The 22843-nt window shown below is 40.8% G+C and overlaps 2 protein-coding genes across 2 annotated transcripts; both read right to left on the bottom strand.

Moving 5' to 3' along the window:
- Positions 1–1791: 1791 nt before the first annotated feature.
- LOC109400918 (uncharacterized) lies at positions 1792–3464 on the bottom strand. The gene is made up of 4 exons (XM_019673411.3): positions 3194–3464; positions 2563–3127; positions 2068–2502; positions 1792–1999 (listed from the first exon to the last, which is right to left on the bottom strand). The coding sequence occupies exons 1-4, from the start codon at positions 3347–3349 to the stop codon at positions 1923–1925; spliced, it is 1233 nt and encodes a 410-aa protein (XP_019528956.2). The 5' UTR covers positions 3350–3464; the 3' UTR covers positions 1792–1922.
- A 17030-nt stretch (positions 3465–20494) lies between these two features.
- Positions 20495–22486, bottom strand: LOC109424598 (AP-1 complex subunit gamma-1-like). Its single transcript, XM_029856263.2, has 2 exons — positions 21736–22486; positions 20495–21677 (listed from the first exon to the last, which is right to left on the bottom strand). Exons 1-2 carry the CDS (start codon positions 21777–21779, stop codon positions 21380–21382), a joined length of 342 nt encoding a protein of 113 aa, XP_029712123.2. The 5' UTR covers positions 21780–22486; the 3' UTR covers positions 20495–21379.
- Positions 22487–22843: the final 357 nt, after the last annotated feature.

Below are 22843 nucleotides of genomic sequence, written 5' to 3'. Positions count from 1 at the left end.
AAACTGATACGATTGATCAAGGCGACGATGGATCGAGTGATGTGCGTAGTTCGAGTATCAGGGACACTCTCGAGTCCCTTCGAATCTCGCAGAGGGTTACGGCAAGGTGATGGTCTTTCGTGCTTGCTGTTCAACATTGCTTTAGAGGGTGTAATTAGGAGAGCGGGGATAAACACGACTGGGACGATTTTCGCGAGGTCCGTTCAGCTGCTTGGTTTCGCTGATGATATTGATATTATAGCTCGTAAATTTGAGACGATGGCGGAAACGTACATCCGACTAAAGAGTTGGCGAATTGGATTAGTCATTAATATATCGAAGACAAAATACATGATGGCAAAGGGCTCCAGAGAGGAATCAGCGCGCCCGCCACCCCGAATTTCTATCGATGGTGATGAAATCGAGGCGGTGGCAGAATTCGTGTACTTGGGCTCTCTGGTGACCGCCGACAACGACACCAGCAGAGAAATTCAGAGACGCATTGTGGCAGGAAATCGTGCTTACTTTGGACTTCGCAGAACTCTACGATCGAACAAAGTTCGCCGTAACACGAAGTTAACTATCTACAAATGGCTGATTAGACCGGTAGTCCTCTACGTGCAGAGGACTAACGCGCCCTTGGAGTTTTTGAACGGAAGCTGTTGCGTACCATCTAGGTACGGCGGAGTGCAGATGGAAGACGGGACTTGGAAAAGGCGAATGAACCACGAGCTGCATCAGCTGCTGAGAGAACAAATCATCGTCCATACCGCGAAAATCGGGAGGCTACGGTTAGCGGGTCACGTCCGTCACGTCATCAGGATGTCCCGACTAAAATAGTTCTCAAGAGTCATCCGACCGGTATAAGAAGACGTGGAGCGCAGCGAGCTAGATGGGTCGATAGTGTGGGTGGAGGACGATCTGCGGACCCTTCACAGAGTGCGGAACTGGAGACACAAAGCTATGGACCGAGTAGAATGGAGACGACTCCTATATACAGCAGAAGACACTCATGCTTTAGTTTGACCGGTAAGTTAAATAAGCGGTGCACGATCTGAAAATCCCTGTGTAACGAATTCCAGGAGTGCGTTGTGACCAAAGAAGCACTAGTTGAATCTGATGACTTTCTTCCTGCCTTGGTCGTTACTGAGTACTCGTTGTACAGTAGTATTAAATGGCACAACAAACACAAACAAAGCACGCCATATGAATATGAATGTAAGACATAGAACAAAAATTCATCTAGGACATGCATCGTGTTTCATCGTTTGGTTCAAGCGAAGGGACGATCGCTGCTTTTGGGTGTAGTCGAGTCTGTCTTGAGGGTTACCTTGAGTTGCTTTAGCATGAGTCGATTGTGTTTTGATGGACTGCGTTTGTCTTTTGAAGTGATGGTTAAAACGAGTGTCATTTGACATTAACCATCCTGAAACTGCACAACCCTGCTCTCAAGTGTCCTGTGCCTGGTAATAATGAATTCTAAGTTTGACGACATATAGAAAAAGCTTCCAAATGAGATCAGCAGAACAAAACATATAGGCATAGGGTGACGAAGGGTATTAACGGCAGGTTTGTTCTCTTCGTCATGAGGTTTTTTTTGCGGGCCGAATTGCCTGAAATTTGGGCATATAACTTAGCTTGGTTGGGAAGGATTTGAGGCCAACTCTGAGTTCAACAGATTTAAAAAAAAAACCCATGACGAAGAGAACAAAACTGCCGAAAATACGTAAGTTCTCCTATACATATTTTCTGCTTCTGGCGTAGAATGATCACCGGTTCAAAAGGAATATCTTTCGAATGGAAAACTACACATTTACAAGGAAAAATCAGTCCATTTGAAAAAGAGACCTCATCTTAAGATATGGCCATGTAAATTACTTACATAAATAAGAGTGAATATTTGCAAATATAACAACAGCTCAAACAAACGATCCACGAAACCTCTAACCTCCGTCCACGCGAGGAACTCGACCGCCTGCGTGCGGATTTCGTTGGAACTCTTCCGGAGATGGATTCATTGCTAAAACAGAATGAAATACTTTAAATTTACCATCGCGACAAAACGAGCCGTACCCCTTCCACACTTACGTCGATTTCCCCGGGGACTCACCCGGCGGCGCTTGACATTGCTCGGGCCCGGCTGTTGCCCATCGTCAGCCGACGGAGGCCGCCGTCGTGGCGGAGCACGGGGCGCAGAAGGGAAATCTATGACACAGCTGTCCGAACTGTCCGACCCGTAGGACAGTTCCGATTGTTTACCACCACCGATCACCGACTGGGAGCTTATGTCCACCGATTGCGATGTGGACGAAGACTGGCCTTCGGCGAGCACTATCTGCGATGAGCGGCGACTGAGGTGTTGGGACTGCGATTGAGACGACGGATGGATGTCCCAGTTGCCTGCGGGCTCTTCCGACGATATTTGAACCTCGCTAACCACGGTAATGTCACTCCCGCTGATTAGGAAGTGCGTCCCACTGCCTCCCGAGGCGACCGACCCGATTTCACTTTCGTCGTCTGAACCTGTCCAGGGGGGATGAAGGTTGACGATCGCATCGGTTGGTGAACAGGTCTGATACTTACCGACAGCACGAATCTCCCTGTCGGAATCACTCAGCAGAACCGGTTCCGGTTCTGGCAGAGGTGATGGCTCCGTTACCATCACAGCGGGAACAGCCGGGACTCTACTTTGATGCCTCTGTCCGATCACCATCGGGGTTTTATCGATCAGGATATCGAAGTTGTCGATTAGCTGACTGCCGCCAGCTTCCGAGATGTCCATATAACTGACGCAGACGTCGTGGTATTTTCGTTTCATGCTTTCGCAAAGATCTTCCCGGTCGACGTAATGTTCGTTCCGCATTCGATGCGCCTCCGGGAACAGATTCATCAGTAGTTTCAGCTTGTGCGATTTGGGCGCCATCCGTTTGGCCACCGCTTTGTACGGGGAGCAAAGCTGAGTGTTCTCCGTAATGATGATCCGATCCTCGGTGGAATAAGGATCGTCCTCCGACACATAATCAGCTAGCAAATTTAGCAGCCGCTGGTCATTCAGAATGCTATCCGCCCGGAAAAGACTTTCTCCCGGGTGGAGATGCTTGTAGAGAACCGGATTGGGAGAACAGATCGGGCAGAACAGTTGAATGTCCTGTAAATAAACATGATTGACTATTAACGAAACAACGACAAGGTCCATTTGTCTGTGGATGTTTACCTTTGCTTCGCGGCAGAATTGGACCGCTTTCTCGTTGTAGCCGAGGTAAATCAGAAACGGCGAATATTGACTGCAGGTGTAGCAACGCAGGAACTGGTTCCTACCCAGAGACGAAAACACTGAATCCAGCGATACGTTATGCACGGAAACACCCATTTTCGAAGCGCCAGCACCGGATACAACTGTTTCAAGTTTGAAAAATGATCACTTGCGAACGACACCGCCAACCGCCATGATTTGCGTCGACTCCAAACCGCATACAAAATTGAAAACAGCTGTCAACAACAGAGCGGCCAATGTTTGGAGAGTTTCGAATGTCGACTAGTCGACTCTCACAGTACACGGAACCAGAAATCAACCCAAATATATTTACTGTGCTACACCCAAAATAATATTCACCTTAGGTTTACGTGAAAGCATACATAGATTTTTTCCACTGTATTTTTCACGTAAAATCAACTTGGGGGTCCGGTAATGCAAAGCCAGCCAGATCCTAGTTCAATGTAAAAAGTTGTCAGATAACAAATACGTGATTTTCCAGTTTATCTTAAACAGCTGCCAGATTATCATAACATGAACCTCCAATAATTACCACTGGATTTTACTGATATTATTTATCATCATGGAGTATTTTGTTATTGATTTCACCCGGATTAATGCACTTGATAAATAAACGCATTCAGTTTATTGAGCAGTTTATAAATAAAAAGAAAACAAAATAAATAAACACTTATTCTAATCACAAATTCTTATCGCTTTTTCTGCATGTAACAAACCGGACGCCACCGCTTCCAATAAGTCTTGAAGCGTACTTCCGTTGAGCATCAGTTGTGCATTCTGGGTTGTCTAAAAATAGAATTAATGAATAATTAATTTATTTGAAAACCAAATATTTTACGCACGAGAACTTACGTTTAGTTTTCTCCGCGAGCTGATACGCGCAAAAAGTATCTCGTACGATCAATCCGTACCCGTTCGCTCCAAGTACTTCCAAATCCTGCAGGGACAGCGTCAACAGATTATTAAGTCCAATATCACACTCTGGAATAATTGATGTAATTGTTTGAAAAGTACATTTATTATTTATTTCGATTACTTACGTTTGATAATCTCCGAAAAATGCGACTAATGTCCAGAGGTCTGCGAGGATGTCCGGCGCCATGTTGATTTTGGTAGTTTTCACACAGGAAAGTCACTTAAAGCTGGAGTGCTACGTGACCAATCACGTAGCATGAATATGATAAAATGTAGCTCGAATGAGAATATCACGTAGAGATTACCAATGAATTAGAGGCTTTTATCGGAATCCGATAAACTAGGAATAAGGAAAGCAAATTTCAATTCAAGTGATGAATCACGTACATCTAACGGGAATATTTTTTTGCGTGTAGAAACTCAGTGTTGGCTACGGAACTGCAAAAGTTGGGCTGTTTCTCTCTTCACTCTCTGACCTAATTTTGAGTTTTTCAGTTTCTCCGTGTAGATGCGAAACAGCTACACGGAAAAATATTATAACCCAAAGAATAAGTTTTAAAAACTCAAATTTGGCTAAACTGCTTAAAGTTTTAACTCAAAGTTGGGTTGTTTTCTCCCTCGCCCCACCGCAATGTTGTCGAAAACAAACCCAGCACGGAGGAAGTTAGGCGTTCGACACTGTTAGGCATTTGTTAGTTATGTTGCTCATCGAAAATTTCAGAAAGCATAAATCATAACCCCGAAATTATGCTGAGTGTTCGATTTTTTCGCGCATCGTTGACAGTTGCCGAAAAGGCAGTCAAAAAAAGCAACAAAGCATCAGTTGGAAATAAAAATCGGGTCCGTCGGTCGAGAAAATAAAAAGACTTGCGCGTCCGGTTTGTTCTCGTCTTACTGTCGCCGGGACCAAAATCATCGCCGGAATTGATTACGGTAACGTTGTCGTTTGGTTGCGTCGTGTCGGTGGAGTCATTATGGGTACAACATTTACCCGCCGAAACCGCATTTCTCGTGTTCCTCCGGCAGTTGGAGGTTGGAGAATGTTTGGAAGATGGAACCGATGAAGAAGAACCGTTTCGCGAACCCTCTGTGCCCGGAGGTTTACACGCGTTTCGATGCTGCAGTGATTGCATTTGTATAAGTGTTTGCGCTTCTTCCGGGGATGGAAACAGTGATTAGTTGTGTAGTTGGGTCTTCAATTAGCCTAATGGTTACGGGTATGGTCCAGTCGGGAAAATTTTCTCGCCTCCCTGGAGAAGGTGTATCATTGTTCTGGCTTCACAATATTGAAATTCATGCAATGGGAGGCAAAGAAAGCCCTTCAATTGAAAACTGTGGAAGTGCTCAAGGAAATAAAAAAAAGAGAACAAGGAAAAAATTGGAAAAAAATAAATATTAGTAGTGAAATGGTGTGATATTGATGTTACCTATTAAGTGAAAATGACTGTAGAGTGTCTTTGTGAAAAAGCAAACCGGCATTTGGTGGAATCGCATGAATAACGGAATACATCAAATATATATATATTAAATAGCACTGATGCTGTAAGACCGACAGCCGAAAATAATATTCTGCACAGAACCACGGAAAGGTCAGCGACTACATTCAGTTTGTAGTTGAGTAGGACCTAAGGGCACTCAACATCCACGGGGATAGAAACCAATTGCGGTCCCAGTGGGTGGAGAAGCATTCATCACTTAGCGTGGGTTCATCGGAGAGTTCATCGTATAGTCCAACAAGTAAGAAGTAAGTAAATTTTCATCTCTTCTTACGGAACTCTGGTGCAATTCTGAATGTGTTAATAGGATTATTTTTAAATTTTACTTGATTTAAGAAACGGTTTCCATCGTTAATTCTTATGGATTTCCTTGGAGCGATTATGATTGCTATATTTAAAACTTGTTTAAAATTTTGACATGTGTTGAATTTGAATTGTGATAAGAATTAGAGCCATTTATATGGAACTTCCTGGAGAAATCTTGACTTAGTATTGATTGTTTACCCAACTAACAATTGCAAGTCACTAACAAGCAAGCTTGCTGAATTGTTGCTTAATAATGGTAATGATAGCTGAACTAAAATTATGCTCTACACATTACTGATTAAATGATTTTTCAATTGAGAAAATCTGGCTTTCGATTTGAATAGGTCCTAAGTTTGCTGTGATTCCTATGTAGATTCGACCTATTCAAATCGAACGCCAGAAATAGTCAATGTTCGACTTTCCTCATCGGTATCAACAATGATAAATTAAAACACTTTTCAAAAGTTTAACAAGAAATTTATTCGACAAGCATTGATTCCTAAACAAAAGAGTTTAACAAAACATTTGTCTGCATCTTATTAAGCTGATGTATCGATAAGCATATGCTCCTGAACAATGTGCTTTTCACTTGTCAAATAAACGCCTTCAGCCCGTCATAGTTTGACTCGGAACTATGTTCGGATTATGGGATAAATCATGGCTAAAACTGTTTAGACAACCAAGTTATTAAATAACTAATATTTTAAACGAATCACATAAAATAAAACAGAATATAATTGCGTAGTTTAACCAACGATAACGATAAACAACTAGCATTTTTTTTGGTGACCTCGGCGTCATTTGTGATCGGCATACGGGGCTTTTCGTTTCATCCCCTCGTTTATGGTCGACCCCCAATTTTGACAGACGGCGAATGTCAAAAGTGACAATTTGTTTTTTCTCGTTATTTTTTATTCTTGTTTACGTCCAGTACGTTTTGTAAATATTATTACAGAAAAATATATTTCGCGTTCATATTCAAACATTTAAAGGTATGCAATTCATTCAAGGCATTTAGTTTGAGCAGAATAATATTCTAAATTTCCCATTACAGACTCAGGCCCTTATTATGAGTGTCACTTCACGGTGAGAATCGATCACGGTGACACATTGCGAATCCACGGTGAAAAAGTTGTGGGTTAATCAAAGGGGAATCACTTTCACCGTCCTTATTACCGGTGTCACTTTTTGGTTTTCACCGTGAAGTGACACTCGTAATCAGGCCCTCAAGCTCGCCAACCGTCTGCAGATTCTGTTGGTCTTGCAATGTGTCCGAGTATGAATCAGCCACATCAACAATCCCGTCAGCCCACAACCCGTCTATACCTAGGAAAATACCTGAAGCGTAAAATCTAATGACGTTAAATAAAAGAAAATCGGGTTAAGTACGGTTCCTTTGAATTCCACTAAGAATTTGCATCCTTTGACAGATACGTATTTCGACCTCAACTGTAAGGTCGTCTTCAGTGTCTTGTACTTGACTCGACTCGAGTCAAGTACAAGACACTGAAGACGACCTTACAGTTGAGGTCGAAATACGTATCTGTCAAAGGATGCAAATTCTTAGTGGAATTCAAAGGAACCGTACTTAACCCGATTTTCTTTTATTTACAGATATTCCCCTAACAAGCCCAGGTTAATCATCATCTAATGACGTTTTTAGTCGTAAAGTCATATGGGATTCTTCCGGTAAGAGATGGACAGTGCGCACTCGGTGGGCAGCTGCAGAGACGAAGATAACGTGTGCAGCTGATGATGCTGGAATTCAATGCGGTGGTGTGGTAGTGACCAGGAGGGGGCACGGCATGATAGCAGGCGGAAGCGGAACAGGAAGAGGAAGCAAACAGATGCGGTGTTCCAAATGCGAGCACTCGAAGATGAAAATTGTTCTCGTGGGCGTGATCGGCTGACTGAGCTTGTGATTGTGGTATGGTAGTAATGCAGTTGTATTTGAATTTGAAACGAAAAACGCAATAAAGACATACGATATTTAAAGAGTACATAGAATATCAATGAAAAATATTTCAAAATTTACCTAACTGTATTTTAAAATTTTAATCGGAAACTTGTATGTATTTCATTGCAAACTTTGGCGTTTGCGTTATTTTTCACATTAATTCAACATTATCTATGAAAACTGCATCGCCTTGCAATGGGAGGACTTAGTGACCTGCAAATCTCAATTTAATTCTGGTCTGAGTCAATATTGCCTAAGAATTCATGGCACAACTCCAGAAGTTCTTCGAAGACGTGATCGAGTTCAAAAAACAGTCATGTTTGCATCACCTTGCAATGGGAGGACTTGGTGAACCTGCAAATCTCAATCTATTTCTGGTCTGAGTCAATATTGCCCAAGAATTCTTGGCACAACTCCAAAAGTCCTTCGAAGAAGTGATCGAGTTCAAAAAACAGTCATGTTTGCATCACCTTGCAATGGGAGGACTTGGTGAAACTGCAAATCTCAATCTAGATCTGGCCAGAGATAATATTGCATAAGAATTTCTGGAACAACCCCAGAAGTTCTTCGAAGAAGTGATCGCATTCAAAAGACAATCATGTTTGTATCGCCTTGCAATGGGAGGACTTGGTGAACCTGCAAATCTCAATCTAATTCTGGTCTGAGTCAATATTGCCTAAGAATTCTTGGTACACCTCCAGAAGTTCTTCGAAGAAGTGATCGAGTTCAAAAGACAGTCATGTTTGCATCACCTTGCAATGGGAGGACTTGGTGAACCTGCAAATCTCAATCTAGATCTGGCCAGAGATAATATTGCATAAGAATTTCTGGAACAATTCCAGAAGTTCTTCGAAGAAGTGATCGCATTCAAAAGACAATCATGTTTGCATCACCTTGCAATGGGAGGACTTGGTGAACCTGCAAATCTCAATCTATTTCTGGTCTGAGTCAATATTGCCTAAGAATTCTTGGTACACCTCCAGAAGTTCTTCGAAGAAGTGATCGAGTTCAAAAGACAGTCATGTTTGCATCACCTTGCAATGGGAGGACTTGGTGAACCTGCAAATCTCAATCTAGATCTGGCCAGAGATAATATTGCATAAGAATTTCTGGAACAATTCCAGAAGTTCTTCGAAGAAGTGATCGCATTCAAAAGACAATCATGTTTGCATCACCTTGCAATGGGAGGACTTGGTGAACCTGCAAATCTCAATCTATTTCTGGTCTGAGTCAATATTGCCTAAGAATTCTTGGTACACCTCCAGAAGTTCTTCGAAGAAGTGATCGAGTTCAAAAGACAGTCATGTTTGCATCACCTTGCAATGGGAGGACTTGGTGAACCTGCAAATCTCAATCTAGATCTGGCCAGAGATAATATTGCATAAGAATTTCTGGAACAATTCCAGAAGTTCTTCGAAGAAGTGATCGCATTCAAAAGACAATCATGTTTGCATCACCTTGCAATGGGAGGACTTGGTGAACCTGCAAATCTCAATCTAATTTTGGTCTGAGTCAATATTGCCTAAGAATTCTTGGCACAACTCCAGAAGTCCTTCGAAGAAGTGATCGAGTTCAAAAGACAGTCATGTTTGCATCACCTTGCAATGGGAGGACTTGGTGAACCTGCAAATCTCAATCTAATTCTGGTCTGAGTCAATATTGCCTAAGAATTCTTGGTACTCCTCCAGAAGTTCTTCGAAGAAGTGATCGAGTTCAAAAGACAGTCATGTTTGCATCACCTTGCAATGGGAGGACTTGGTGAACCTGCAAATCTCAATCTAATTCTGGTCTGAGTCAATATTACCTAAGAATTCTTGGTACACCTCCAGAAGTTCTTCGAAGACGTGATCGAGTTCAAAAGACAAACATGTTTGCATCACCTTGCAATGGGAGGACTTGGTGAAACTGCAAATCTCAATCTAGATCTGGCCAGAGATAATATTGCATAAGAATTTCTGGAACAACCCCAGAAGTTCTTCGAAGAAGTGATCGCATTCAAAAGACAATCATGTTTGTATCGCCTTGCAATGGGAGGACTTGGTGAACCTGCAAATCTCAATCTAATTCTGGTCTGAGTCAATATTGCCTAAGAATTCTTGGTACACCTCCAGAAGTTCTTCGAAGAAGTGATCGAGTTCAAAAGACAATCATGTTTGCATCACCTTGCAATGGGAGGACTTGGTGAACCTGCAAATCTCAATCTAGATCTGGCCAGAGATAATATTGCATAAGAATTTCTGGAACAATTCCAGAAGTTCTTCGAAGAAGTGATCGCATTCAAAAGACAATCATGTTTGCATCACCTTGCAATGGGAGGACTTGGTGAACCTGCAAATCTCAATCTAATTCTGGTCTGAGTCAATATTGCCTAAGAATTCTTGGCACAACTCCAGAAGTCCTTCGAAGAAGTGATCGAGTTCAAAAGACAGTCATGTTTGCATCACCTTGCAATGGGAGGACTTGGTGAACCTGCAAATCTCAATCTAAAGTTGGTCTGACACAATATTGCCTTAGAATTCCTAGAAAAACTCCAAATATGTTTGCATCACCTTACTATGGGAGGACATGGTAAACCGGCAAACCTTCATTTTTTTTTTGCTAAACTAGGTGAACCTGATTAACTACCTACAACAAATTCTGGATTCAAGCAAATATTGCTTAAGGACTTCTGGGAATATTGGAACAAGTGACCAAGACTATAATAATCGTTTTACGTCACCTTGAAAGGACTTGGGAGGACTTGGTGAACCTGATAAACTACAGCAGATTCTGAATTCAAGCAAATATTTATTGCATGAGGACTTCAGAAATACCATGATAAATATTAAAAGTGATTAAGATTATAATATAGGTTTTTGCATCACTATGCAACTTGGGATGACTACGTAAACCTTGACAACTTGAGAAATATTGGAAGAAGCGATCAAAAACTATAGGAAAAGTGTTTGCATCACCTTGCAACTTTGGAGGACAAGGTGAACCTACGGTGTCGGTCAATACAATAGGACCACCAGCCATTTTTCATACAAAATGGCCAAGTCGGTTTACTAGAAACCGACTACAATATTGTCAAACTTTGCCATTTTGTATGAAATAAGACTGCTGGTCTTTGTTTTGTCCGACACTGTAAATAACGAAGAGACGAACCAGCCAAGGGCTGAAAGTCTCTTAAATAAAGACAAATCAATCAATGTAAATAACTACTACAAATTGTGGATTCTAGCAAATATTGCTTGAGGACATCAGGAAGAACTTAATAAATATTGAAAGAATTAACCTTCGGAGTGACCAAGAGCTTACGAGGGCTTAGTGTACCTGACTAGATGTAACACAATCTGATTTCAAGCAAACATCACCTTAGGAACAACCACACAAGTTAAAACAAAAAAATAAATTTACTAAAATTGTCATAAATTACCGTTCTGAATTCTCCGGTTGCTGGGAATCGTCATAACTACAACGAATATCGTTCACAAGTATACTTACTTATGCCTATAGGCCTATAGGCACCACATAGGAGGTGGTAAAACGTTGTAGTCTCCTAGGGTATTTGTGAATATAGTACTGAGCGAGACCCCACCCCAAAATTATTTAATCATATTATGGCTAAAAAGCTAAAAATGTACAAATTAAAATAATAACTAAATAAACGTTAACATGATAATAGACTCTGTGTCTAATTGGATGACGTTGACCAGAGGTAATGGGAGACGCAGTGTGTGTAGCTTTTCTATGAAGATATGTTTGTCATCCAGTTGGTGTTGCATAGTTTGCAAGAATGTCTGAAAATGATTTAGGAATGGACGATTAATAATTATGCTAACTAATGATTCAGAGTAAATGTGTAAAGGACGATCAAATTTCAAATTGTTAATATATATAAGTCGTTATATATTTTAAAATAAAGTTTTATGCTTTGCTGCAGTCAACGCTGCTTGGTTCACCCTTCTTTGGCATTAGGGTCATTTTTGACCAAGACCGTCCACTACGTCAGCGAGCTTGCACTGACGTGATGCCAAGGAAGGTTAAAAGGGCATTTGAAACTAAATTGCCGTTCAATTTCTCGAAGGAAATCATCAAACACAGATTTTCTTACCTTGGCGTAGGCACCACCACTGTAAAACAATTTGGTATCATGCAATAAGGACAACAGGTAATCAGGGACAAAACATGAAATTGTGTGCTTTGCGTATACAGGGATCTTCGGGAATGATTCTCGATTTTTCGGCCGGCGTTCTGCGTAAGAAATTGAATTATTTATCATTATTGTCATGATTTGAATCAATCGATTGCTTTTGATTCCTCAATTGGTACTTACCCGTAGCAGTTCCGGAAGTTCTACTGGAACAATGAACCTGGCTGGAAGCTTGAACGCTTTCGGGATAATCAAGTGTCGATGACGGTAGCGATCAGAAAACGCTGTTTTTCCGGCCCAGACACTGGCTCGACGATTGTGTCCAGAACCAGATCGAACTCTTTCGTTTCGGTCGAACCGACATCAATCATTTTTCACTTGAGGTCCGATGCGCTAGAAAATCATTTCGAACTGGAACGGATTCAGGAAGCTGATCGGATTTTCACCAACCTCGTCACCAACGATGTGAAGCAACCCCGTTCACCGTGCTTCAAAACTTGCTCGCGATACTCTTTAGAAATCATCTGCAAAGTATTTTGCAACACCGTCATTAGCAGATAATTTCACTAGAACTGAATGTGCACTCACCTTGCCGAGTCTTCGGGTTCCGGTATACCGGAATCGGTTCCGGTAATATTATTTCGGAACAATCACACAGCGTTTTCGTTGCCTCCAACTCGTCCAATTATGTAACAGCTCAAAACAAAAACATAAACACGACGTGGAATAAAAAAAAGTCAAAACAATAACCGAGGGGATCGCCAAAGTAAAAAGCAGTTGATGCCAAAACAAGGGGTTCGCGGATGAAAAGACCCCGTATCATTTAAAATGAAAAGACCCCGAAATTAAATCGATTTTTTTCCTACTGTTGGATCTTAGCATTTATCTTTGGAATTACTAAAGGTATTCCTAAAGGAATTCCAAGAGGAATTTCTGGAGAAATTTCCGGAGGAATTCCTGGACGAATTCCCAGAGGAAATCCTGGAGGAATTCCTCCAGCAATTCCTCTGGGAATTCCTCCAGCAATTCCTCTAGGAATTCCTCGAGCAATTCCTGTGGAAATTTCTCTAGGGATTCCTCTAGGAATTCCTCCAGGAATTCCTGTAGGAATTTCTCTAGGGATTCCTCTAGGAATTCCTCCAGGAATTCCTCTAGGAATTCCTCCAGAGGAATTCTCGGAGGAATTTCCGGAGGAATTTCTGGAGGAATTTCTGGAAAAATTCCCGGAGGAATCGCTGCAGGAATTTCCGGAGGAATTCCTCAATGTATTTCTCCACAAATTCCTTTGAGGGTTTCATCCAGAATTCCTCCAGAAATTCCTCAAGGAATTCTTCCGAATATTCCTCTGGAGGAATTCCTAGGGGAATTCCTAGAGATATTCCAGGAGGAATTCCTAGAGAAATTTCCATAGAAATTTCCAGAGGAATTCCTAGAGAAGTTTCCAGAGAAATTTGCAGAGGAATTTCTAGAGGAATTTTCGGAGGAATTCCTAGAGAATTTAACGGAGGAATTCCTTGAGGAATGATGTTGGAATTCCTGGAGGAATTTCTGGAAGAATTCTGGAGGAATTTGGGAGGAATCTCTAGAAGAACTTGAGGAGGAATTCCTTGAGGAGTTCTGGAGGAATTTCTAGAGGAATTTGTGGATAAATTACTGTAGGAATTTCCCGAGGAATTACTAGCGAAATTTCCAGAGGAATTTCTAGAGGACCTTTCGGAGGAATTCCTGGAGGAATTTCCGGAGGAATTACACTAGTTTACAGCATTTTTGAACTCGGTAAGCTTATGATCATTTTTGGTGTAGAATCATGCCCTGGGTTCGAAAACGCGAAGGAAAAAAATTACAGTAGAGCGGAATTTTTTTCGACTTTCCATACAAGGTTGGTGATTTGAAATCGATTTTTGTTCTATTTTTAAGCAAAGTCGCTCACTTCAAACATCTCATTCTCCGTAATCAATGCTCCGATTGAGCTGAAATTTTTACTGTAACTCGCCTACATATGATATGTCAAATAAACGTCGAGAAAGAAATTTTAGGTTGTTTTTTTCTTATTGAAAAAAAAAATTCTTCAAAAAATTTTGGGAGATTTGCTAAAATTTAAGAAGATCGTCCCTAAAACTCGCCAATATCTTGAATTTCATCAATCTGACGCAAAACCTGCATTCAGATGATCGAATGGTATTGTATTTAGCTTTCAATTTATGGAAAAAGATTTAAAATTGGTTGAACAAAACGCAATATATTTGAATTTTAGTAAATTACATATTTTGAAAAGTTACAAAACTCGATATTGAGCTAAAACTCAAAAACTGTTCTACTTTAAATTTTTTGAAGGTCGGTTTCGAAATCAGCACTAAATTGTGCTTCAAAAATTTCGGTCGTTGACAGAAGTTCACGACTTTCGTTTTATTTTGTAAACTTGTGTTACTAGAGGAATTCCTAAAGGAATTTTTTGAGTAATTCCTAGAGGAAAATATACAGGAATTGCTGGAGAAATACCGAAAGAAATTTCTGGAGGAATTCCTAGAGAAATTTCTGGAGAAATGACTAGAAGAATGTCTGGGGCAATTCCCAGAGGAATTTCTGGAAAAATTCCTAATGGAATTTCTGAGGAAATTCCTAGAGGAATTTCTGGGAAATTCCTAGAGAAATTTCTGGAGAAATTCCTAGAGAAATTCCTGGTTAAATTCCTAGAGGAATTTTCGGAAAAATTTCTAGAGGAATGTCTGAGAATCCTTAGAGGAGTTTCTGGGAAATTCGTAGAGGAATTTCTGGAGAAATTCCTTGAGGAATTCCTGGTGAAATTTCTAGAGAAATTTCTGGAGAAATTCGTAGAGGAATTTTTTGGAGCAATTCCTAGAGGAATTTCTGGAGAAATTCCAAGAAGAATTTCTTCAGAAATTTCTTAGGGAATTTCTGGAATAATTCTCAGAGGAATATCTGGGAAATTCTTAGAGGAATTTCTGGAGAAATTTCTAGAGGAATTTCTGGAGAAATTCCTTGAGGAATTTCTGGAGAAATTCCTGGAGAATTTCTGTAAAAATTCCTAGAGGAATTTCTGGAGAAATTTCTGAGGAAATTCCTAGAGGAATTTCTGAAGATTTTCCTAGAGGAATTTCTGAAGAAATTCCTAGAGGAATTTCTGGATAAATTCCTAGAGGAATTTCTGGAGAAATTCCTAGAGGAATTTCTGGAGAAATTCCTAGAGGAATTTCTGGAGAAATTCCTAGAGGAATTTCTGGAGAAATTCCTAGAGGAATTCCTGGTTAAATTTCTAGAGGAACTTCTGGAGAAATTCCTAGATGAATTTCTGGAGAAATTCGTAGAGGAATTTCTGGAGAAATTCCTAGATGAATTTCTGGAGAAATTTCTTGAGGAATTTATGGAAAAATTCTCAGAGGAATTTCTGGGAAACTTTTAGAGGAATTTCTGGAAAAATTCCAAGAGGAATTTCTAGAGGAATTTCTGGAGAAATTCGTAGAGGAATTTCTGGAGGAATTCCTAGAGGAATTATGTAGGAATTCCTGGAGGAATGACTGGAGGAATTCCTAGAGAAATTTTTGGAGGAATTCTGGAAGAATCCCTAGTGGAATTTCTGGAGGAATTCCTTGAGTGTAATCGCCCGAATAAAAAATACAGTAGAAAAACCGAACGTTATATTGTAACAGTACTATTTAGAACCATATTTTTACAATAGACACCACTGTAAAAATAAAAATACAAAAACAATAAGATGTAATGTAGGACACCATACCGTGAATTGTAAATAAGATTTTTACAATATATTATACAGGTTGTTAAGTATCGTAACAATATAAAAAAATATTTTTCTCCATATATTTTTTTTTGCAAAACCATACATTTTATTGTTAATGAATTGTTCAAAATACTGATACGTGGGTTTAAATATACCGTACATTGTATGGTACATGAATGGTTTGAAACAATAAAATGTACCGTAAATAAATTGTTTTCAATTGTAATTTCACTACTGGTTATACATTTAATCAAATGGTTTTGGAATGGTTCTCTTTTGTTATGTTGAATTGTTTTACATTACATAAACCATATATTGTTATATTATCTTGCCATTTTCCTCCTGTTAATGGCATCTTAGGCTTATTAGATTTATTAGAATCCGCTTCGGGAATTCCCAGAGCGTTTTGGATAACCCTTCATATATAGGATCACCCACGTCTAAGTCTGAGTAGTCTCTGATTGCATTAACAGTTGAAGCTTAGGCTCCCATGCCCCACCAGCCAGATAACTGGGTTTTGCAAACTTAGCATTATTTGTGGCAACACTTTGAGCGGCATGATGGAACTATGCCGAGCGCGCTAAGTGTTATTAGACCACTAATGTAGTTGCATGAAGTGGGTGACGAGGTACATAAGTATCATTACAGCGTGCTTAACCGTTATTGCAATATTGAGGCACCAGTTTGACTAAAGTTTGAAATACATAACAACTCATGAGATAACTGTCAAGTTCGATTCAAATATAAGTTAGGTTAAAAAGCGAACCCGCAGACGAACCTATATTAAAAGTCATTTCAGTGTTCAGTCCAGTCCATATGTTAAAGATGGCTCTACGTCAAAGATAAAGTTTGTCAACCGCATTTGATTCGATTGTGGTCGAAGGCAAGTTCACATGAGAGAAGAGGAGAAAACTCCCCTAAATGCAAATACAGAAAGAATAGTGTTGAACCAGCCTCCTGTCACGCGGCCATGATTTTGAGGTCAGCATCAAAATCCAGGATCGGTTATTGACTGTGGCTGCATCATGTCAATAACAATATTCTAAATTTTATGGAAACTTTATTCCCGTGACGAAGACGAGCTGATACTATTACGACTTAATTTTTAAATAAATAATTGCGAAATTAAAAATCATGTTTCGCTTAAACTAACGATTTAAAAAGGTAAAAAAAAGTGGTTGTGAAAATAAGTTTTGCCGCTTTTGATTTTTGCTCCTGGAATTATGTTGTTGCGCTATCATGGGACTACAGAAAGTCTGTTGATGTAAACACAAATAAATAAAATGGGGAACCAAGCCGCCGAGCCGCCGCTATTGTGTTCAACGAGGCGGCTGGAAGTGGGAACCAGAGATGTTGGCTCGTTATTTTCCTGTGGGGCAGTATTGGGGTGACTGATTTAAACATGTTATTGGCATTCACCCTTTGGAGCCGGAGGGGTCATATATGACCCCGGCGATGAAACCGAGCATAACAAACGTGTTCGACACCAGCGAGGTTGCGTCGACAGCGGCGAAAAAAATCGATTCCAAAAGGTTAAATTGATGTTTCAACTTATTCACTTTTTTCTCTTTCCTTTCCTTTGCATCAAAAAAGTCACAAACATCAACAAAACAAAGCACGGAAAAAATCTTAAACTGAATAAATCTGGTGTTCGATTTGAATAGGTCGAATCTGCATAGGAATCACAGCAAACATACGATCTGTTCAAATCGAACACCAGAAATAATTAAAAATTCACGGAAAAATAATGTTTCGGAAAAGTGAATGGTTCAAACGTAAGAAAAACAGTATAATATATTGTTACATAAAAATCCAATGTAAATGTATAGTATAGCGAACCATTTCATTACAATACACTTTATTGTAGCTGGTACACTGTATGGTGCAGGAATGGTTTTCACCATGCACCCTATGGTTAGTTTTTATCCGGGCGGTTCATTTCGACGCAATTCCTGGTTTCAGTTTCTTAGATGCCTGCAGGCGAAGAATCAGGTTTTGATCACCTAAACACAGGATAAACATAAAAAGATAGAAGATCTGGCGCTATGGCTAAAGCGTCCTCGGAGCAGGCTCCTCCAGAGCATATTCCGGTGGCAACGGGTTGGCCAGGGAGGTCATTAATCCTTTTTATGGATAATAAGATGGTGTACATATATATAAAATGGTGAATATAGGGCCTTCGCATGCCTATATTTGGCACAATGGTCAAAATTTCTTCCAAGTTAGCTCCTCCAGGGCACATTCCGGTGGCCACGGGTTCACCAGGGTGGCCGTTGATTCGCTAAGATGATGGATATGATGAATCATCAAGAAAGAGCCGCCGCATACCTAGCTTTGGTGTTCTGACCAAGGCGGCCTTGACTGAATGCCAAGGTTTCCGCGGGGGTCATTCCGACACTCGCGACAGGACCAGATCGAGTTGGTCGGTTCTACATGTCCACTACCAACCAAGCTACCAAACACTCATAATCAGCTGGACATTTTTGCCTAATACACCAATATGCTATCTAGTACTGCAACCATAATTTAAAGCGTATGCCGTGTACTGAATACCCGACGCGATCGCTCGTGTATCTCTTTTTGGCGCGACTGATGGAGGGTTTAAAACGGATTGCAATGAACATCCTAGAGTAGTTTTACTAATAAAATGCAAAAAAAATCCCTACGCGCACAAAGCCATGTTGTTGGTAAAAATTCAAAATTTCACATCAGCTGTCTGATCAATAGAGTTAAGAAACTATAGAGGACGAATGTCGCTGCTGTTCCCTTTGTTCTCGTTCGGAAACATGTCGGGTATCTATCTGTCAAACTGCATACTTTTTCGCTTTGACACTTATAGCCCGGCCTATCTCCGCCAGCAAGAGATGTTTCGGCAGCGACGCCAGCGACATTCGTCCTCTATAGTTTATTAACTCTATTGTCTGATCGCTGTGCGCAGCAGGCACTGATTGCTGTGCGATGACAGGTGGCCGACCGTTTTCATCGAGTCGTTTTAGTGAGTCGAGCATTCGTTGTGCTAGACTATTTACTCGACATCCATCGACTAACTCGTTTTGTATAATTCGACAACTATCGAGTCACATGAAATTACGGTCGACTCGAGTTATAAAATAGCCCCCAATGTTTGCCGCCGTTTCGCTGCACGAAAATAATGTTGAAGGAACGTGCCTATGTGTGAGTGTAAAGAAGTGGGATTGTATGATCGACTGAAAGATTGTGGATGTATTTATTCGGTCGGTACAGTGCAGGGTAGTAGCACACGAAAATTTGATCGTGCGATCATTCTTTCGGCGAATGTGGTAAGACTAAGTCACGCGTAAGAGGAAGGAAGAAAAAAAATGGAATTAAGGAAGGTAAGCTGGATTCCGGCGGCCATTTGGACGGTGGTTCCTCGGCGGAACACGACACTTAGGACAAGTGGGTCCAGTGAGTGGTTTTGTCGTCATCCCAAAGCAATGGTGATGCTATTAGTACGTGTGTCGTGTGGATTGCCAGCTGAGAGGCTTATGTGCCGTGCACCAAGTCTCCGGAGGGCTGATCGACCTGGAGGAGAGGCCATCGAATAAACATTTTGGTGCAGAAAGCTGCTGCTCGTTGCGAAGGAATTCGGCCCAAGATCGAAGACGTTATGGATATATATAATATCGTGTAGAATGGTAACTGAAATTCACTGACTATCGTGATCCTGTAGTTACAATGAACTTAATTTCAGGACAAGGAAGTACGCCGAAGACGTAGAACTCAACAATGCCAAGCACATCAGGACCCACTACGTTGACGGAAGAATACGGTGAATTCTACAAATCCCTGACCAACCAGTGGTAGGATTATCTGGCCATCAGACACTTCTCCGCGAGTTTCTCCATTGCAAGTCTCCGAACTCTAAGCAAGTCTCCATCAAGAAACTGATCCTCGGCTACTTAATATTCGTCAATAGTGTCGTCGACTCCAAAGATTTACTGGAGATCTCCCGCGAACTGCTGCAGAACAAGATCACGGTCATCCAATAGAACTTAGTAAAGGAATGCCTGAAATTGTTCGAGGAAATCGCCGAAAATAAGGAGACCTATAAGCAGGGGGGGGGGGGGGGTGGTGACACTAGTTTTGCCAAGCCACAATATCCCCAAAAAAGCCGAAAAAAGTCGCTAAACGCAAAAGTTTTGCGGGGTTTTTCATCTTTTTTCGGGATATTTCGGCTTGGGAAAGCTAGTGTCGCCCTCCCAGCCTATAAGAAGTTCTTCGATCGGTACAACAAGAATGAAGCCGGAATGCACGCCTCTAACATTGACATGGGTGTTGGCATACGCGCCAACTTGTGATGTAGTTGGAGGGGGGCGAAGAGATGCCCCACCTAGATGCAATATAGTTGCTAACTGCCAATTTGCCGTTATTCATAATCGAAATATGTAGAAAATAAAGAATCAATCAAAATAAAACTACATATGAAACTATTGCTTATTAATCAAAATCTTGTTCGAAAAGTTTACACATAGGCAGGTATCTCAATCAAATCATGATGGGGAACACGGGCAGTATGAGCCTTGGTATGGGCAACCTAAGGATGAAACCTCATAACTTTCTAAATACGTACAAATAAAAAAACTGAATTAATCCACCGATAGCTGTGTCATTTGGGTTTGTATTTTTACCTGTTGACAAATAAATAAATGATGGTGATTACAGTACCCTACCGCCGTATTATTTAGTACTAAATTTGGCTGTAAATTTTGTTTTCTTCCAAGAGATCTCAAATTGATGTACAAATAGCTGAAAAAATGATTGAGATTCATTAAGTTTAACAGGGTGACTTTGGGGGTATTATCGGCAGGTTTATTCCATTCGTCATACGGTTTTGTCGGCAAAATTGCCTGAAATTTGGTCGTATATGATTCGGCTTGGATGGTCAAGATTTGATGCCAACTTTGAGTTCAATAGGTTTAAAAAAAACCCAGGACGAAGAGCACAAAACGGCAGGGAGTACGTACGTTCCCCTATATCCCAAATGGTCAAATTGCTCCGAAATACTACTTGTAACGAAACGGAAGGCTCAATCGAAATAAAATTGAATTTTTAGTGTTGTTGAGAAAATCAGATCTACATGACATCTCCAAAATACCGAACCCCCTTCCCGTGGACAAGCAGGGACCATTTCAAAACATCCTCCTCTCTTTAAAGTATCCACGTAGTATATGGACGACCCCTTGGTGCATTTCGGATAGCTTTCAGTTCCCAGCGTCCCAGTAAAACCCAAGCATGGTGCTCTTTATTAACATTCAGCAATAGCCAATTATTAAGTATTGTGTGTAACAAAAATTGAACTGTACATATACGGGTGATACGGGTGGTCCACCCGGGTTGGATACGATGCGGTGAAAGGTGACGGAGTCGGTGCATGTGGTTTGCACAACCTGCGCGAGAATATCTTTCGATGCATCGCCTTGGAACCGTCCGGATCGTTGTGGTCGTCAGGAATGAACTGCTAACGAATACTCATGTCGTTAGGGCAGATAGTCTGCTAGGATTAGATTCTGTAGGACCCGCACCAGCTTCGGACAATCTTTTAGAAGTGATTCTGCATGTCACGGCTCGCCTCCCTGATTTCCGTGAGGAGGGAGACGCCGGAGATATGATACCGATTGTTATTTTTCTCGTGCAGCTGCGGTTGCGTTGCCGGCAGGAAGATGTCCATCAGCTCCGGTACACTTTTCAACATCCAAAATGCGAAGAGGGCAGCTTTTATTATGATGTAGCCAATGACCACATCAGTTTTTTCAATCACGCTGGTCAAATCACGGGCCATCTCCGGCGATTCAATGACTCCCAGAGACACCACGAACTGGGTCGAACTATTCAGGTCACTGTTAATTGAGGAAATGATTTTTTAGTAAAACTATACGATAATCTGAACTAACTTACCCGATCCGTTTGTCTTTGGGACTTGAGCTGGAACTGGCCGTCATTTTGAGGCAGTCGAGCTGGCAAAATTGATCTGAGTAGCCAAGCGAGTGAATGCACGGAAAGCTCGATTTCTCCACACCGTCATCCTTTCGGAATGTACCGTGAATGTGTTCACCAATATCTGCTCCTCTGGAAGCGTCCGAGTGGCACGGTTCTGTCGAATAACGCCAGGCAATCCTTCCAAATCGCTGTTCCCAACGGCTTTGGGATCGCTTGACACTGCCCCTTGTTTACCATCAACTTTTTCTTCGCCACCCCCACACGCAAGTAAAAAAAACCCCCGGAGCTTTTCTGTGCGCAAGTGAAGGAAGGAAGATCGTTTTCATTTTTTTACGAAAACGTCAACGCAAAACCCTGTAGGAAGAAGTAGTGCGACCCAACTCAGTTATGACGTAAGAACCGAAGAAGTTGTTTTGTTAAATTTTGTTACTTAAGCCAATTCAATTTTTTTTGACGAAACAGCTGGGCGTTATCGGTGTTACATAAGACTTAGTCTTTATAGCGGATAAACGACGTAACGGTAAAAACATACCACTGAGTAGATTGTTACTTAGGTGATTTTTTTAATTTGAAATGTAGAAATATTTGAGTAATATTTTTCGGATATTATTAGAACACATACTAAGGAGATCCTAAGCTACCATATAAGGCAAAAATCTGATTTTTGTTTATTTTGTTACTTAGGACGTATTGAAAATTTGCTCTTGAAGTGTCAAGTTAATTTTGTTTAGCATAACAAAAGGTCCTCTACAAGATGGACACTTTAAAATAGTAATATAAATATTGCAATTAAAGTTATTAAAATAATTAAATAAGAAAACTGGCTACAGCGCCATTGGAGTTCTAGTGTATTTCTATTGTTGTGAACCAAGAAAACGGCAATTTTTGATTGAATGTCGGTATTGATTCCAACCGGATAGACAATAAAATTCATTCTGTTCTACCGCAAGCACACGCACACGCGTTTATTATTTCTCTGCGCTACCGAAAGTCTTCTCAGTAATTAGGTTCTTTAGGGGTATCCAGATTATTTAATAATCAGATTCTCCGCCCAAAAATTAGTCGA

Source organism: Aedes albopictus, chromosome 1 (assembly GCF_035046485.1).
Source record: "Aedes albopictus strain Foshan chromosome 1, AalbF5, whole genome shotgun sequence".
NCBI lineage: Eukaryota > Metazoa > Arthropoda > Insecta > Diptera > Culicidae > Aedes > Aedes albopictus.
Note: the sequence above shows the minus strand (reverse complement) of the source record. Positions and strands in the feature narration are given on the sequence as shown.